Source organism: Echeneis naucrates, chromosome 24, assembly GCF_900963305.1.
Source record: "Echeneis naucrates chromosome 24, fEcheNa1.1, whole genome shotgun sequence".
NCBI lineage: Eukaryota > Metazoa > Chordata > Actinopteri > Carangiformes > Echeneidae > Echeneis > Echeneis naucrates.
The window spans coordinates 7,292,526-7,309,842 of record NC_042534.1 but is presented as its reverse complement, the minus strand read 5'-3'; the positions used below and the strand labels follow the sequence as shown (position 1 = coordinate 7,309,842).

The 17,317-nt window shown below is 41.1% G+C and overlaps 1 protein-coding gene across 1 annotated transcript; it reads left to right on the top strand.

The window, feature by feature from the left end:
• The first annotated feature begins 5,168 nt into the window (after positions 1-5,168).
• On the top strand, positions 5,169-15,476 carry dusp10 (dual specificity phosphatase 10). The gene is made up of 4 exons (XM_029496670.1): positions 5,169-5,363; positions 6,409-7,238; positions 10,737-11,105; positions 12,303-15,476. The coding sequence occupies exons 2-4, from the start codon at positions 6,455-6,457 to the stop codon at positions 12,566-12,568; spliced, it is 1,419 nt and encodes a 472-aa protein (XP_029352530.1). The 5' UTR covers positions 5,169-5,363; positions 6,409-6,454; the 3' UTR covers positions 12,569-15,476.
• The last annotated feature ends 1,841 nt before the right edge of the window (positions 15,477-17,317 follow it).

Genomic DNA, 17,317 nt, shown 5'->3' with positions numbered 1-17,317 from the left:
ATATCAGCATTAGTGACACTCGATAAGCGGCTTTCTACACTATAAGCTTGAGTGTATATCTGTAAGCAGGTGAGAGTGGATGTTTAAATTTTTTTAAACAATATTTGGTAGTTGCTAAGTGACCATGAGAATGAGTCACCCCTCCTCAGGCAAAAGGACATGCCAACTTGAATGAATAATACTGAGCAGACGAGCCCAACTCACAAAAAATAGGGTTGTTATGAGTTCAGTGATGGAGCTGTTATTGTTAGGTGTAAACCATACTTCTCTTGGTAATCTGTCACAGCCAATTGATTCCTCGTTCAGGCAACACTTAAAAGAGACTTGCGCTTTTAGCAGATGACTTCTTTTTTTTTCTATTTTCACTGCCTGCAATCAATGGTTAATTTAGAAGGAGGTGGGTGTCACAGCGTAATGTATCTTCCTAATACACTGATACATTCATTATCATTCTATTTTGGGGACATATTTGTGTCTTTTTTTTTTTTTTTTTAAAAACATAAAAAATAACGTGCTCTGTGATGAAAATTCACAGAGCTGAAGTGCTTTAACAGTGAAAGCTGTAGTCAAAATATAAATAGTGCAGTTGAAATGACTGTTGTAATTAGAGTGCTAAAAGATGTTCATATGTATATAATAAGAAGAGATGCCTGAGGAAATGTTATTTTGTGTTGCTTTGAACATCACAGCTTGAGACCTGAAGGGATCTGAAGTGTCTTAGAAAAGAGTTGAAATTTCAGTGACAGCATATGGGATAGACTGACCTGTAGGTCTCTGTTAAAGGGGGAGTCTTAAACAGCACTGGCCAAAAACAATAGCTCAGCAAGCACGAATAAAACCAGCTTGGACAGTGGAAGTTGTGTGGGTTTGAGGAGCTGCAGTAGTTTTTTGATTATGTTCCATTATTTTCCATGTGAGGCCACGAGGCCTGAAAGCAATTCAGGTGTCATTCAAAGTTTAAGCATCACATGGACGTGACATGCCAGGTGAAGAGGAATCGACAGAAGCAGGTGAAATGTCATCTGATTTATAAGGACTGTCTGTTTCGGACTTGATGTTGAAAAAACTTTTCCTTGCTAAATGAATTTGATAGTTTTTGACACTGGTCAAGTTTTATTTGTTAGGTGAGAAATGTCATTTTATACTCTGTGGTCCAGCATTTAGGTAGTTGTAGTTCATAATTAGACAGTTGAAATGTTTTTTTTCCGATATTTTTCATACATGGGTGTACAGATGACCATTAATGACCTGTGTGTCTGCATCTGTTTTCAGATACTACATGACTGTTTTGGGGTTTTTCTCAGCATATGATGTTTCAAACATATAGGATGCGTCAAATGCGTCAAATTCACGTTTGTCAGTTTGTACAAAAGTTTGGGTGGAAATCATCTTTCAATTCAGTAAATCAAAAAATAAACAAAGACAGTCATGATGTGACAGTATTTCAGAAGGAGGCACCATAATGTGTCGACAGACTGGGCTGACAGTTTTTTATGAAGGGGGAGCTCTCAAAGCTCAGACAGCAGTTTGTACGATGATAGTCACACAGGCTGAACATTAACCAGGAACAGAATGTTACTTTGTAAAGCTGTGTCAGTGCTTGGTTAAGATCTCATTCATTCAATTAAAATGACTAATGAAGCAAATGAACTAGATTTAAAATGACTAAGGGAGATAATCAGCCCATCAAGCTTCAAGAGGTTAAACATTGAATGTCTGAAGCTGTGTGTTGTTCTCTCTCATGGATTAAAGGGCTGGAAGCTGATAAATATGCACAAAGTAAACGGCCATAGGTCGACAGGCTGCTCAATCTTTGGCAGAGTCCGTCCTTGCCATCGCTGGACATGTTGCTTTTCAAGCTGTTGAGTCTGCAGTAGGCCCATCTGTGCTATTCCTGCTAAACCATCAGCAACCACATTTTCCTGTCTCTTAAATCTTCAGTGTTGAAAGAGGGACGAAGCTAATGGCCAGATGGGATGAAGTTCTGGGAGCGGTGGGGCAGTCTTTTGCATATTAAAGAATAAAAACGGCATTTAGTAAATGGTAATTTGTAATTCAAAAACAGCCTCCTGGGCCTTAAATGAATGTACGTAACAACTGTTTTCTGATGTTACATAAGTTTAAGCTCTTCTTGTGCTGCTGTAAATGTGACACTAAGTCTGCACCTTGCTGAAGACAGGAAGTGGTTTGGGTCTTTCATCTGGGCCATCGTGTATCGCACCACAATCAGTCACATTTTCCATGCTGAGCAACGACACAAAAAAAGGGGGGGCTAACCACTTGACAGTGTGTGACATCGAAGTTCGCATATCATGTGTGTGATCTCTAAACAGACACACAAAGCCTCACTTTGTCATGTTTTCCATGGGCTGACATTTATCAAGAAAGACAGTCGGCTCAACCCAGTTCGAGATCTTGTGAAGGGGAGAAAATGCTTATAAACTGATGTTTCTTACCCCGCTGAACATTCAAACTGAATATAGTATCATGCCAACATCCACCAGTTTCATATGGCTAATTACTGGTACTGGTGTATTTTATGTTATTTTGGAATTATATCAAAATGGATCAAACAGGCTTCACATAAATAAAAGCTGTCACAACAGGAGGTTAGACCTTTTTAAGAACCTCTCTGGGTTCCAGGTAATTCTCATTGTTCCTGATCATTATCACTTATGCGTAAACCTTTGATGACCACATACCCATGATCAACACTCCAAACTCTGATCAAATCATTTCCTCAGGTTTTGTAAAGGTGTAAAGATGATTCTTGGTAATACTGCTGGTCTTTTTTGTACTGGAAAAGAGCATCTTGCTGCTGTGGATTGAGCAAGTGTCAGTGAAAGAGAAAGATGCCAATGCTGCCTTCATGACAAACATTTGGCTGGATAAAACTAGCTACACGGGCTAAACTGGTTGAATTTACATAACTGCTCAGGTCATCCGGTTATTGAATTCCCAAACAGATCTCGCCAATGTTGGCTCTAAATGTCTGCTTCTTATTCATTAACACTTATTTCTATATAGTATCATAACAATGGTTGATTGATGTTAATATTATTGTCCACATACATGTAATTTCTATTGTTATATCACCTATTTGTCTTGCGTAAATCTCTCTAAAAGGCTTTGTGATGGACAATTTTTAGCATTATACACTAGCAGTCAAAAGTTTGGACACTTTCTCATTCAAATGAATGGGAAAATGTGTCCAAACTTTTTGACTGCTAGTGTATGAATATTTTTTCATCCATAAAGTCAGCACTGTGAGAAATACTCAGATTATTTGATTCAGTAAAAGAACCAATGCATCATTTTATAAATACTCTGTTACAAGTGACTGTTCTGAATTGAAAATCACCCTTAGGTAAATGTATACTTTTATTATTATCAGATTGTTAATGCTGATCAAGGTGAAACCAACACTTTACTGCTGAAATTGATTTAGGTGGAGATGCTTTGGAATGAATTTTCAGGTTTTTTACATCAACAAATCTTCTACATCAAATCTTTTCTAAAGGCATGGGGTGCTTGTTCACTTACCCCTTATCACACAGTGCAACAGGAGTCACTGGGAATCCAATCTGAATAGGCTTTGATCAGCTGTGTCCATTTATAAATAACCTTACAGCGGGCTAATAATAGCTGCAATAATACATGCCGGGAATGGTTTCTGGTTGCCAATGAGGATAAATAGAGAGCTCATATTATATTTGGGGTCTGAAGCCAGAGAGACCCTTTAACCGCAACATGGGTTCTGTCATATGGGACTGTACCGGTAGCCAACTTGGCACACGTTTCATAGCACTCCTGCCAAAGACACCTATTTATTACTACCAATAATGTTACCTCTCTATCCAGCACACAGGTCACTTGTGTTGTCTTACACAAACAAAAAGCTCCCTTCACAGGTAATTAGTCACATCCACCCACATTACAAAGAGAAATAAGTTAAAGCAAACAATATCAAGTAATACGAGGAGACTTTCTTGAATGTCAGATGTCTCATGGTTTGGAAAACTGGTTTTAACAGGAATAATAAGCATGAACTGGTACAGTCAGGTGTGTTTCATGGTTCTGTCATCCTGCCTAGTTATTATTTATTTAGAATGAGCCATCTTTCATGCTGAGTGAAGGGAAAATCTTAACATATTTCTGTCAACCAAGTCAAACTTGCTGTGGGCCCACATTATTCATCTGTGCTGATGTCTATTAACCCTTTTACGAGCAATTAAAGTTGTAACTTTACAGCTTTGGGTAACTACAAAGGCCAAATTATGTTAAGATAAAAAAACAGCAAAACCTGAAGGAGTATGAAATTATAGGAGTTTGTTTGTTCACGAAGGCATAGATCTTATCTAGCTAAGTCAGCAGGATTTTCAATGATTCATTCAGAACAATTGGATCAGAAAGACGTGAAGAAATGGAATCAAAGGCAATGAGAACTTATGAGAAATTAAGATGCTTTCATTGTGCCACCACAAAATACAGACCTAAGTTACTGCAGGAAGTGTTTATCTTCTCTGATGTTTTTCCATTTTGACATCTGGCTGTTTTCTGTTAACTTTATACTTTAATTTATATATGATCTTATGTAAACATGTTAACGCTCAGTGTACTACTGCAAAATATACGACTGGCAACTGCACTTTCTGTTTTCTGACACATGGCGTGCTCAAAGGGATGTTTTGTGGAAAAAAATATGATTGTTTATTTTGTTCTTAATATGGAAAAATCCACCGTCAGTGAGGTGTCAGCAGCATGAAGACTACAACCAAACATACAGACCAAGTCACAAAGTAAAAACAGACCTGTAACACTAATTCATTCCTGTGACAAAGTAATGTCAAAAGAATGAACTAATTTACTCTCACAGGCAATATTACAGCCTTTATTCTATATACACCTGTAACAGACACCTTTACCTTTCGTGCCACATCAGTGTTATACTCTGCTAAGGCTCCTCTTTTACCGTACAGGAGTTTACGAGCAGCAATGAACGCATCGTGGCTTGTTCCTCGAGCCTCCTAGGGAGACTTTTGATTGGCTGCCAGTGACATCATCCCAGCGCGTACGTAGGACTCAAGCCCCGCCCCCACCCCCGAGGGCCGGACCTCACGGCACAAAACCGGATCACATTTAATATTCATGAAGTCGCGCATTGGCTCCGAGTCGCGTCAATCCGGCTGCGCGACTTCTGTAGGCTGGCAGGCTTCCTTCAACATTATTAGTGAGGGGAGCTCGGGCTAAAAGTAATAAAAAAAATGTTGCCGACCCACAACAGCGGGATGGACTGAATGGAGGCAACGCTGTCAGAGAGCGGAGATCACAAGTCCGTCTGCAGCCGACCGCGACACACACCGGTAAGACCGAAGACAGGGCAAGTTCAGCACAAGTTACTGCCGAAATGCACAGTCATAGACATTTCACGCGATTCTATAATTGATGAAGAGGAATATAAAAATTCATTGCTGCAACCATCTTGGGCCAGTTAGTGTTTTATTATTGCTGCCTTCTTGTTTTCGGGACATGACTGAAATGTTTTATCGGATCTGCATCTTGTCCTACCATTGGCACAAAGTTACAACCCCTGCCTTTAAAACGCAGCCACGGTGTATTTGTTGTAATTGATTTTTTGAATATAATTTATGATGGTGTGAAATTGGATTTGCTTCGGCTCATCTGCTCAGCTCGCCTCGTCCTAAAGCCATATCACATTCACGGCACGTTCTCCTGCCGGTTTCTTCAATGAATTTGGCCATGAATGATTTCTGCTTCAGCTCAACCTGCAGCGGGCTGGAAGGACGGAGACGGCCGGACAGGCGATGCTCGACGGCTCACTTTACGTAATGTGCCACTAGGACATGCTTTTATGTACTCAGGCTTTGTGATCAAAACAAAAATGCCACCCCTTTCTTTTTTTGGTACCCCGACTTTCCATTTGGGGGAGAGACCAAACTGCGGCGTAGTGTTGATGCAGTATTTTATCTTTTTCCCCCCCTTGTTGTACAAGCTTGGGATCAGACAGAGAGTTGAGGTGAAAAATTCAATATCAAACACCTTTACAATATCTGGAGGATGATTCATACAAATGACACTCAAAGTGATTCAGTTACACGAGGCTGCTGATGATTTCATTGTGTATTTTCAGTGTCCAGTTTGTCACTTGCACAAAATTTTCCCACCAACTCGGGTGTTGCCCTGCAGGTGTTGACACTACTAATATTTGGCTTCAGCAGCAGTTTTCTATTTTGCATGTTAATCAAACACACAAGAGGTCAACCTGTGTGCTCTTGTTCATTCAGTCTTGATCTGAGCCTGTATGTGCAGGACTCACTGAACTAAACTGGCTCCTGGACAGATTTCTCTTCCTTGCCTCATTATTTGGCTTCTTCCCGTCTCCCATAGAGCGGCTTGTTGAGTTCTCCATAGACGTCCAGCCCTCGGCCTCCCCATGCCTCCATCTCCTCTTGACGACAGAATTGTGGTGGCGCTGCCAAGGCCGATCCGACCTCAGGAACTCCAACTGCGCCTGGACACCAGCTACCTGGACTCCATCGCCACCAGCAGCAGCAACAAGACAGTCATCAGCACCACCGTGGTGAAGATCCGGGCGACGGCCAATCTTGTAACGTATATGCCCTCATCCAAGGGCTCCACGCGCTCATTGTCGTGTGGATGCAGCAGTGCCAGCTGTTGCTCTGTGACTACCTATGAGAAGGACAGCCAGAGCCTCAGCCACAGCCAGGTGAGCGCCAGCAGCCCCAACCTCAGCTATGCCGGGGCCCCCACCCCAATGGTCAGCAACCATGAAGCATTAAGTGCCCCCAGTCTCACCCCAGGCACTCCAAAAGCCGTATCCACCGCGAGGGTCATCCACCCCAATGAGCTGGCCAAGCGGATGACCTGCTGCCCCATGGGACACCCTGTAGGGCCTGTGCCAGTCATCATAGACTGCCGGCCCTTCATGGAGTACAACAAGAGCCACATCCGGGGGGCCGTGCACATCAACTGCTCTGACAAGATCAGCCGGCGGCGGCTGCAGCAGGGCAAGATCACTGTGCTGGACCTCATCTCCTGCCGTGAGGGCAAGGACTCTTTTAAGGGCATCTTCTCCAAAGAGATTGTGGTTTACGATGAAAGCACTGCAGACCCCAACCGACTGACGTCCTCCCAGCCTCTACATGTGGTTCTGGAGTCGCTGAGGAGGGAGGGCAAGGACCCCATCATCCTCAAAGGTAACCTTTCAGTAGGTTTATGAAAGCTTGGAGTCACAAAGGCTTGGATGGATGGTAAAAGGAAAGCAGGCTTTTCACTGTAAAAAGGGATAGAAACGCACAATTTCATGGGCTTAAGTTTAACACTGGAGGGAATAAATCAGTTTAGACGTCTGAAAACATGATCTGTTGCAGCAGTATAAACTATTAAATTGGCGTGGTAGCATAATAATGTGTGGTATGAGTAAAGCATGTAAAACTTTGACCTTTATTGTTTTTGTCAGCTGATTGTTCCTGTTTACATGCTGGCTGTATTTTATCTATTTGCTTTGTGGTGAGGTATTAAAACTGGTATTAAACCCATGAACAGCAGTTTTTGCATCACCCTCACCCCATAGCAACATATGCACACACTCTTCAACAGCTTTCTATATAACATATACAAAGCATTTTGCAGGGAGGGAGAAGCAGCTGTTAATAAATAAGGCAGCCTGTTGAGATAGCAGTCTGGGTTGCTGCCATGTTTTCTATCTTTGGTGTGTGAGAGTGGGTTTGAAGCCGGAGCGGTATATCGTGTAGGGGGCTGGGCTCTGACTGTTGGGTAGCTGCCTCCGAGTCGCCGTCCAGCCATAAGATCATGGCACCTTGATATCTTCTCTTCGCCCTCTGGTCTTCTTGTGCACTTTGATGGAGGAGGCTCCTCTCCGATGTCTGATCCTGTATCAGCGTCTGTCTGAAGCCCGCCCCAGTGGGAGGAACAGGCAGACTGTCTTGTTCTTTTTGTCCCCTGGTTTAATTTTTGCAAAATGTGAGCCATCCTCTCTGCTGATGGAAGCACGCAGCTCAGCCTCATTTATATTTACATTAAAAAATACCTTTCAATATCAGAGATTCACCACAGTTCACAAATTATGTGCTGTCTGTAATAAAGCACATTAGGTTTATGATTAAGTGGACAAAATCTGCCTTAAGCACATTTATGATGATTTACTTGTTGTCGCAGCCTGTCATGCCTTTCTTTACTTCCTTAAAATCTCTGAGGGGTTTCTAACTGGGGAAGTAGGCAGGAGATTAGTGTTATTCCAAACAGTAGTTCTCGTGACGTATGGAACATGTATATACAATATGATTGCTGTTAAATAATTAATTCGCAGTCCATTATTTGCTGTAACCAGCAGCTTTTTGTCATACTTTTATGTAAATATAGTGGTGGTGTGATGCTCTGCTTCAGTGGAAACATAAAATCTCCTGTCTTTGCCCTGCTGCAGCCCTGAGCAGTGATAGGTTACATTTAATCTGTCAGAATTGCCATAAACAACATGTCAGTAGTGTCTGAAGGTTTAGGGTAAGCTCTGGAAACAGCAGGTTTGTGGTGTGAGAGGCCTAGTGAGGCAGGAGCGGTGATTTCTAAGCAGGAACTGAGCCACTGGCTTATGAAAGTGATAGAGACACTTTTCATGTTCTCCTCTGTGAGTTTAGTCAGAGATAATGACAGACAGTCACACTCGACAGATTTCTTCTGACAGCAACGTGCTGCTTCTGTTATTCTCAGTTTCCTAAGAAAAAGTGTTGTTTATCATTTGAGTTTGACCTGAAAAGAAAGATGCTGGTTCATTTTGAGCCAAAACAGGATGCAGTGCTCACAGTTTACTCCTTTTCCAGCTTAGTCACTAGACTGGGTGCTTGATAAATCCCTTGAAACTCTAAAAATGACATATTTACTACAATTTTACTGACTTCAATGGCTTAGAAATTACTTGACATTTCAGTAGAGAAGTGAGAATTATGCGGGTTGAGCAAGTTTAACCAATATATCCACAACATATGGCATAAACTTTATGTGTCTAACATGTTACCATATAGCTCTCTACTGATACAATCAACAATAATTGAAGGAAGTATTTGGATTAATGAGCCAGCTGATGAATATAAACCCAATGTCCTCCCTTCTATCTCTGTTTCCAATGAAAAAAAATATGGCTTTTCAGGTATCAACTTCTTAAATTCGTTTACCAGCCATTTGCTAAGTTTGCCTTCCTGTCATTTGGCTATGAACAGGTAATGTACAATGAGTCCAGACCACCTTCCTGCTATTAGCTTTAAACCAAACTTGACAAGGGTGCTGAAAATCAATTAAAACAATAAAAACCCAAATGATGAGCTAAAATAGGATAAAATGTACAAATGATAAAATGTGAGATAACTTGACATGGTGTTTTTTATATGTATAAACATTTTGCAATTTACAAAATGGTTTTGCCCTTAAAATCCATCATCAGCCAAATTGTGCTCAAATCCGGCACATCAACCATCATCACGCTGAACTAGACCACGAGCAATGAGCTAATGGCTCTGATGTGGGAACAAAGGTATGCACAGCATTGTATTGAAAGACAAATAGGGTGTTCCGAAGATACAGACAAGGAGTCTGATTTCATTATTACAGCTCTGTCCTTTCAGCTCAGAATAAAAAGTAATGTAACAAAAATATCTTTCAGTGGAATTTCCCTCCTTGAATTTGTTATCACAGCTTCTCCTGTACATACTTCCTCTTTCTTACTTTACTAAAGAGCATTTATTGCTACAGCAGGCTAATGTCTTTGTTCATGCTTAACAATCTGGCTATTTTCTGGTGGAACAAACTATCTGTCAGTTGACAGAAGATCCCCACCTGCCCAGCTACCAAGGGGAAGTGGTATGATGACCTCACAAGCAATGATGTCAACTCTTACAATGTGAACAAGGCATGAACTGATACTATGTGTGTGTGTGTGTGTGTATGTCACTGTGTGTTCGTGTGACACTCCCCACCCCTTCCCACAACTCTTGTGCCGAGGGGAAACTTTGGCCTATGGCATCACTGGCAACAGGTGCAGACCAGTTATTTGGAGAAGTGCAGATGTCCAGTGAGAAGTATATTAAACATTTAGTACATCTATTTACCTGCAGATTAACGAGGGGATTTCTCATGTTGACTAGTGAGTGGAAACTGTCTTAGGAGCTATTTTGGCCCCGTCTATGCTTCTCAAAACACAGTTGACCGGGACAGATAGTGGCTGTTAATGGGAACAATACTGTTACTGAACAATTCCTTCATACTGATTTAATATCCAAATGGAGACATTCAAATTGCAACCAAATGCGTCATAATAAGTCACGGCACTGTGGGATTTCTGTAATGTTTTAGTCTTCCAAATCTCCTAAAGACCTTTTGTCAATGCTTTTTTTCCAGTGTGTATGCAAAGTTGACTTGTTCTCAGTCCTAAGGTGTGCCATGTGCTGGACAGAAGCACAAGTGCATGTATATTTAGCATTGACCACACCAGTGGGAATGGAACCCTTAACCCTGCCAGTGTTAGTCTATGCTCACGAGATGGATAAGGGCCAATTTGCTTTCAAATCATCATTAAGTCATTAAAAGTAACTAAGAAAGCAACATTTGGCAGTGTGTCCATTGTTTGGCTTAACAGTGTTTACCTTGAGCTCACATTACATCACAGTCTTTGTGTTTGTGCACAGGAGGCCTTAGCTGCTTCAGGCAAAGCCACGAGAACCTGTGTGAGCACTCTCTGCACCTCCATGAGGGCCTGGACACGGGTGCAGCTGCTGGCCTTACGGGGGCGCTACCTCATTCTCTGCCCTCCACCCCTGACATTGAGAACGCAGAGCTAACACCAATCCTGCCCTTCCTCTACCTGGGGAACGAGCACGACGCTCAGGATGCAAACCTGCTGCAGCGCTTGAACATTGGCTACATCCTCAACGTGACTACCCACCTGCCACTCTACCACTACGACACAGGCCTCTTCATCTATAAGCGTCTGCCCGCGACCGACAGCAACAAACAGAACCTGCGCCAGTACTTCGAAGAGGCGTTTGAATTCATCGGTATGAAAACTGTCACTCAAAGTGAACTCCAAACATCTGACCTCAGAAAGCTTTTTGTCTTGTGCCAAATCAAAGAAATGTTATCAATCAAACCAAAGACAAATATTTACAATCTTAGTTGTTCAATGTGAACACATTCTGGAGGCTGGAAGAAGTGTAACCATATATTCTCATGAGAAACCAAGCAAGAATGAGAGACTAGAGAGAAGAAGTTAATTCTTTCACTTTTACTAGCATAAGCATGATTACTTTGTTTACAATCTTATTAATTGCCATGTGATGCATGAGATTTGAAATTAATGTGCAGGACGGAAGAAACACTGAGGGCCGCATTGTGACCCACTGATTCATCTGTATGAATGGAGTTGTGTTTGAGAGGCCAAGTCTCTTGACTTACTCTAAACACAGCTGATTTTTAAGAAAAGAAAAAGTATGACAAAATTAAACCAAGCCTTTCTAAATTGCTACTCCAATGTACGTGTAAAGAATATGTCACAGATTTTTTATTTAGTACTAGATTTAAGTATTCCACAGTAGAAAGTAGGCCAGTGTTATGACTGTACAGTAGATGTTTTGCTCTCCATACCGCAGGGTTTCCACCGCTACCCACCTCATAGCAATGATCTTTCACCCAAATTCAAAATATAGCTTAATATGACAAGCTCATTTGGTTGTTTTTTTATATGCAGCCAGATACTACTTGCTGTGAGGTTGAAAACTGAGTTGGTGGCTTTGACCTAATGGATGTAACTGAGAGCAGCAAAAGGGAATCTCTCTAATGCCACTGATGGAAGTGGATAAGTCACATCAGACTTATTACTCATTTGATCACTGATTATTGAGCCAACCAACAAGGTCTTGCATCAGATTTATTGGCACTGGTCCTCTCTACAGTCTCAAAGTTATTTTGTAGTTGGATAGTTTTAATTTCTTCATCTAAAAAAACCCATTTAACAAATGCAATTTGTAAAATTGTAATAATGTATAACTGAAATTGTGAAATATCTGATAAAAGCAATTGATGCTAACTTTCAGATTGTTTCTAAAAGTGCTGCAGGTACATTGTGTTTGGTCAGTGTAAAAAATACTCACAAAGGACGTTTCAATATTGTATCATATGTGATTACTCAACTTGTCCATGAGGAACAAAGGATTTACTCTATTCTGTTTTAATTCTTTCAATGTTCCTCCCTGCAGAGGAAGCACATCAAGCAGGTATGGGCCTTCTGATCCACTGCCAGGCAGGCGTGTCTCGTTCAGCCACCATTGTGATAGCCTACCTGATGAAGCACACCTGGATGACCATGACTGACGCCTACAAGTTTGTCAAAACCAGGAGGCCCATCATCTCCCCGAACCTGAACTTCATGGGCCAGCTGTTGGAGTTTGAAGAGGACCTCAACAATGGAATAACCCCACGAATCCTCACACCAAAGCTGATTGGTGTGGAGACCATTGTCTAGGCGAACCCCGTCGCCTGACTCGACGCTCACATGTGCGCTCACTCTCGCTGTTTTTCAAGAGAGACCAGCTGGTTTGGGGCTTGAGAGAGAGAGTGAGAGGGAGAAAGTGTATTCTTCTTGAATCTCCTCATGCTCATGTTGGACTCTCTGGAGGTGCCAAAGCTCTGGGTCAGTGGTGATGTGAAATGCCAAAAATCCCTACTGTTTGGACCTGGCCGATGTCCCGGAGGAGAAGATGAGTTAGAGGGATAGAGAGATATAGCAAGTGGTCAGTGGGAAGATTTCCATACGTGACTGCAGAGGGAACGAGGGAAAAAGAAAATCAGCTTGGAAAAGATATTCAATGTGCTTAAGGGCAATTAGTGACAAGTGAACCTCTTAAAAGCTCACACTGTGGCACATGGTTTATGTCTGCAGACTCAGCCAGGGTTGGCCACAGCAGTGCCTGTCAAAAAACTAAGGACAAAATAAATAAACAAATAAATAAAAATAAACAAACAAAATAGATGAAGATATGTTTGGTGTGTTAACGTTGTTGTTCTATTTTTATACAGGGGTTTATGGGGATGACCATGACAAGCCCACTGCGGCTTACTGTGCAATAACTTCAGAGTGGAATGCAACTGAGACCTTGATCTTATGTGTATATATGGGTAATGATGACGAAACATTTCCAGCTCTTTGCTGAAATACCATTTTCAAGTTAATGTACGTACTGTTTTTCAGTTCTATATGTTAATGCTCATGGTGCAGACAGTGATGCTGTAATATTTGGTGCAGAGAGGAAAAAAAGGGGGATTTTATTTTTCTTGAGTGCAGCTTATGGGTTTATGTCAGTTGAACCGCAAGTTCACATTTCATGCGTTTGCTTCAGTATTTTTGTTTTGCCATTCCTGCATCCACATATGCATATGTTTTAGCAATCCATATTAATGAATATATATTACCAGGCAGCCATAAGCTTCTTTTATGCATGGCTGCTGGCAGAGAAAAAAAACAAAAAAACAAAAACTTTGAAATAATCAGTGAATATTGTAAAACAGGGCTATTGGTGATGTTTAACACAGCAGAAGAATTTCACTGCCTGCTTCTGTTGCCTCTGTTCAATTTTGCTCCAGTTCATCCATAAGCCAGTTCTGTTGTAATGTAACTTCACTGTATTGCCGTCCCTGTGTAGCTACACATTACGTTTCCGTCATTGCCCTACATTTTAATGTCCTTCCTAAAGTAGCAGAGTTGAGGTTACACACTTCAAAGAAACACAGCGGAGCAGTGTGACCGTTGTCTAATCTTTTGCACCACCCCGTTGCTGACACTAAGCTACAGTTAAGTGAGCTCTCCTCTGCCTTACGAAGGCAAGAGCTACTGCCACGTGCTGTTCTAGTGCCTCTATCAATGCCTTAATTCATATGTCACCAGTGGGCCTGCGCATGGTACAGCATCACGTGCAGAAGAATGCAGATCACACCGAGGTTGAATTTTAGCTCCTAGACAAAAGTGACCCTACTCCTCTTTTTCCCTGTGCTGCAAAGAGTCTTTTCAAAGATTATTTCTGTAATTCCCAAATCAATGTGCAGAATTTTAAACCAATCTACATTTGAAGAGTGAAAAATCCTTGAAGTGAAAATGCTCATTATGTAACTCTGATCTAATTGTGACATTTGAAAGAAAACCCAAGCACCGCCGTGAATTGTAAGTGAACTTGGCATTAATAGCATATAAGAATATATGCACATACACAAAGTTTACGGTCCTCGTGTTGCATCTGAATATTCTCACTTAATTTTCTTCGTCAGGCCCGTTTTTTAATTGTTGTGAACAGAATCTTGCATCTAAGCCGAGTTATTTTTTTACACATTGGACTCTCCCAGCCAGTTCCCAAATTGAAACTATAAAAAAGGGAACATTTTTTAATGTAGCCAGTTGGGAGCCAAGTGCTTTAAGGTGTAGTTCACCTGTGTTTTAAGCCACCTAATACAACTGAGCACACAGTATCAACAGCTTATGTTGTCTGAAAACCGGGAGAGTCCACAATTTTCCTGTTGAACTACAAATAGTCGGCCTGAAAATAATGCACTTTTGAGCTGATTGGTTTTGATTTGATAAACCCAAGGGCTGATTAAGTTTTTCCAAGATGTAAAATAGCATGCAGTCCTTCACTTGAAGTAAAACATTTGAAAATAAAAAAAACTGAAGTCACACAGTCAAAGTATTTTATGGTTCCTACCAAGCTCACTTGTACCGGCTTCCTCACAATAATGGTTCCTGTTCTGATTGTGTTCGCATTCTTTTGGTTTCTTTCAGCTCTATCGTTTCCATGAAAATAAAGGCATAAAATGAAGGCACAGGGCTAACAATCATCATTGTCAAAGTATCAACAAGCAACATATGTCTTGCTACACACACACACACACACACACAGACACACACTTCTGTGAACCATTATAACCAACCGAACTATACCGAACCACCAAGTTTGTAAAACGATCACGTCTCCATCAGAAAGAATGAGAAGAGTTTCCATAGCGTCTTGACAACAAAAACACAGTGCACTCAGTAAGGCTTTACAACACCAACACTCACAACAACAATAAGCTTCAAAAATCCCTCATGTGAAAATTCACGCTATGCAAAATGAAACTGTAACAGGATGTTTCTTTACCCAACTGTCACAAAATTGTTTTTTGTGAGGTCTCTGCAAACATCTCGAGCATGAATAACAAGTTTGCAGCCTCAGACTGAAGTGAGTTTTGTGTACGACTTATTGACAAATAAGTTTAAAGAAGATGTTTGTGTGGCAAAGTGTCCTCACTTGTATTTTTGTTGCTGTTGTCATTGGTGTCTACTGGTGCTCCACAATATATTTGAATATGGTAAAAGAAAAAAAAAAAAAAAAAAAAAAAAAAAAGGTATATAATCATTTAACACACGTTTGTAGCTTGTGCATTTATATACAGTGATTATCATTTCCAAAAAAAGACAAAAAACAAAAAAGAAAAAAACAAAAGAGTGCTTATCATCTGAGCCAATATTATATAAGAATAACGTACCGTTTCAGCCCATCTGCCAGTTTCTACAACAGCAGCGGCACATGGCTTTGGGATGTATTGATCTATTTGACTGAACAATGTAACCATCGTACTGTACATTACTCTTTCCCGTTGGAAAAGAAGCATGCTGTGTGCTCCTTGTCTGTGAAGGACACTCGCAGGCAGTATGGTGCAGTTTGTCTTTCTGTAGAGGTCGCAGTCGGACTGACAGCTCCATGAGGCATATGGGTCTGTTCTCTTTTATTTGGAAACATGGTTCTGTATTACAACAATATCAAGCTGTCATGTTCTTTACGACTTATTTCAGAGTCTCTGCTTTGGGCTCAGAGGCTCCGGAAATGGGCTTCGCTCTACAAGTCTCTGTATCTTTCTTTGTCTGTAGTCAACGGTCAAGTGTGTAAATACATACACATATATATATATATATATATATATATATATATATATATATATATATATATATATATATGTATGTATTTCTTTGTATGCATATATTCATTACTATTTTTGCACTGACCTACGGACAGATGGATTTATTTTTTCCACAAAGGGTGCTACTATAATGGAGGCCTTCTCCCACACCTTTTGCATGACTTGCTCAAAATTCCTCAACTGTCATCTCTCCTACTCTTCTCCTACTACTCCTTGAACTGTTGCAATTGAAACACTGTAATTTTGTAATCCCTACTTGTGAGCTTTGAAATAAACAGGGAGGCTTCAAGTTTGGTTTGGTGTCTTGGAGGTTTGTTTTCATCCCAATGCAGACAAACTCGTTTTTGTGGTTGCAGAGTAAGCAACATGTTCCTAATTTGTTTCAGTATCCTGATGTCTGCTGAAAATATTTTATTGAGCAAAAGCAGTAAGAAGTACCAGATGTTTCTTCTTGCATTCACATGTGTAAAGCTGCTGTGGTCAACGATTTTGGGAAAAATGGTCTGAATGAAAGTTAAATGTGTCGATTGAAGTGATGGACCAGTTTTATTATTATTATTTATTTTTCAAATGGCCAAATTGAAATCTAAATCTGTCAATCAGGTAGTACATTGCTTAAACGTATTCGTGTGTGAATGTCCCGAATTACAAAAGAGGAAAAATAGGGAATTCAAATTTTCATGCCACAAAGGCTCCATCATGCAGGCAAAAGCCAGGAAACAGCAGAAGCTCAGAAACTAATTATTGGGATCAGTAACAACAAAACAAGCCTTACAGTGTGTATTTTAAGAGACAGCCTCTTGACATTTGAGCATCTATCGGACTACACAGCCAGAGTTGTGAATTAGCTGTGCTCCCCTCCATTGAACCATGTGTCACATAGCTGCAGGAGTTATGGGCCTATATTTATTCCAACTGTGCAGGCGTCTACTGCCTCTTGGCTAGCAGGGAAGGGGTGCGTGAATGTGTGTGTATGGTGGGGGACAGAGGGGAGCGTTGGCCTGAGGGTCAAGATCTCTCCATAGGAACAGGCACAAAAATAGTTTTAAGCGTTGTTTCTAATTACGAGTGATGAGTGCCCCGCCTCATTAATCCTTTCCTATCAGCACTAGGCAGGCAGGCAGCACCAGAATAGCCCTGATCTTTGTGCTGCTGCACGCCACTCTCCAGCAAACCCTGCATGGACGTATTAGGCAAAGCAGGCCTGAGAGGAGGACCTACCTTTTCTTCACGCACAGACAGGACTGAATGTGTGTGCACGCACGCA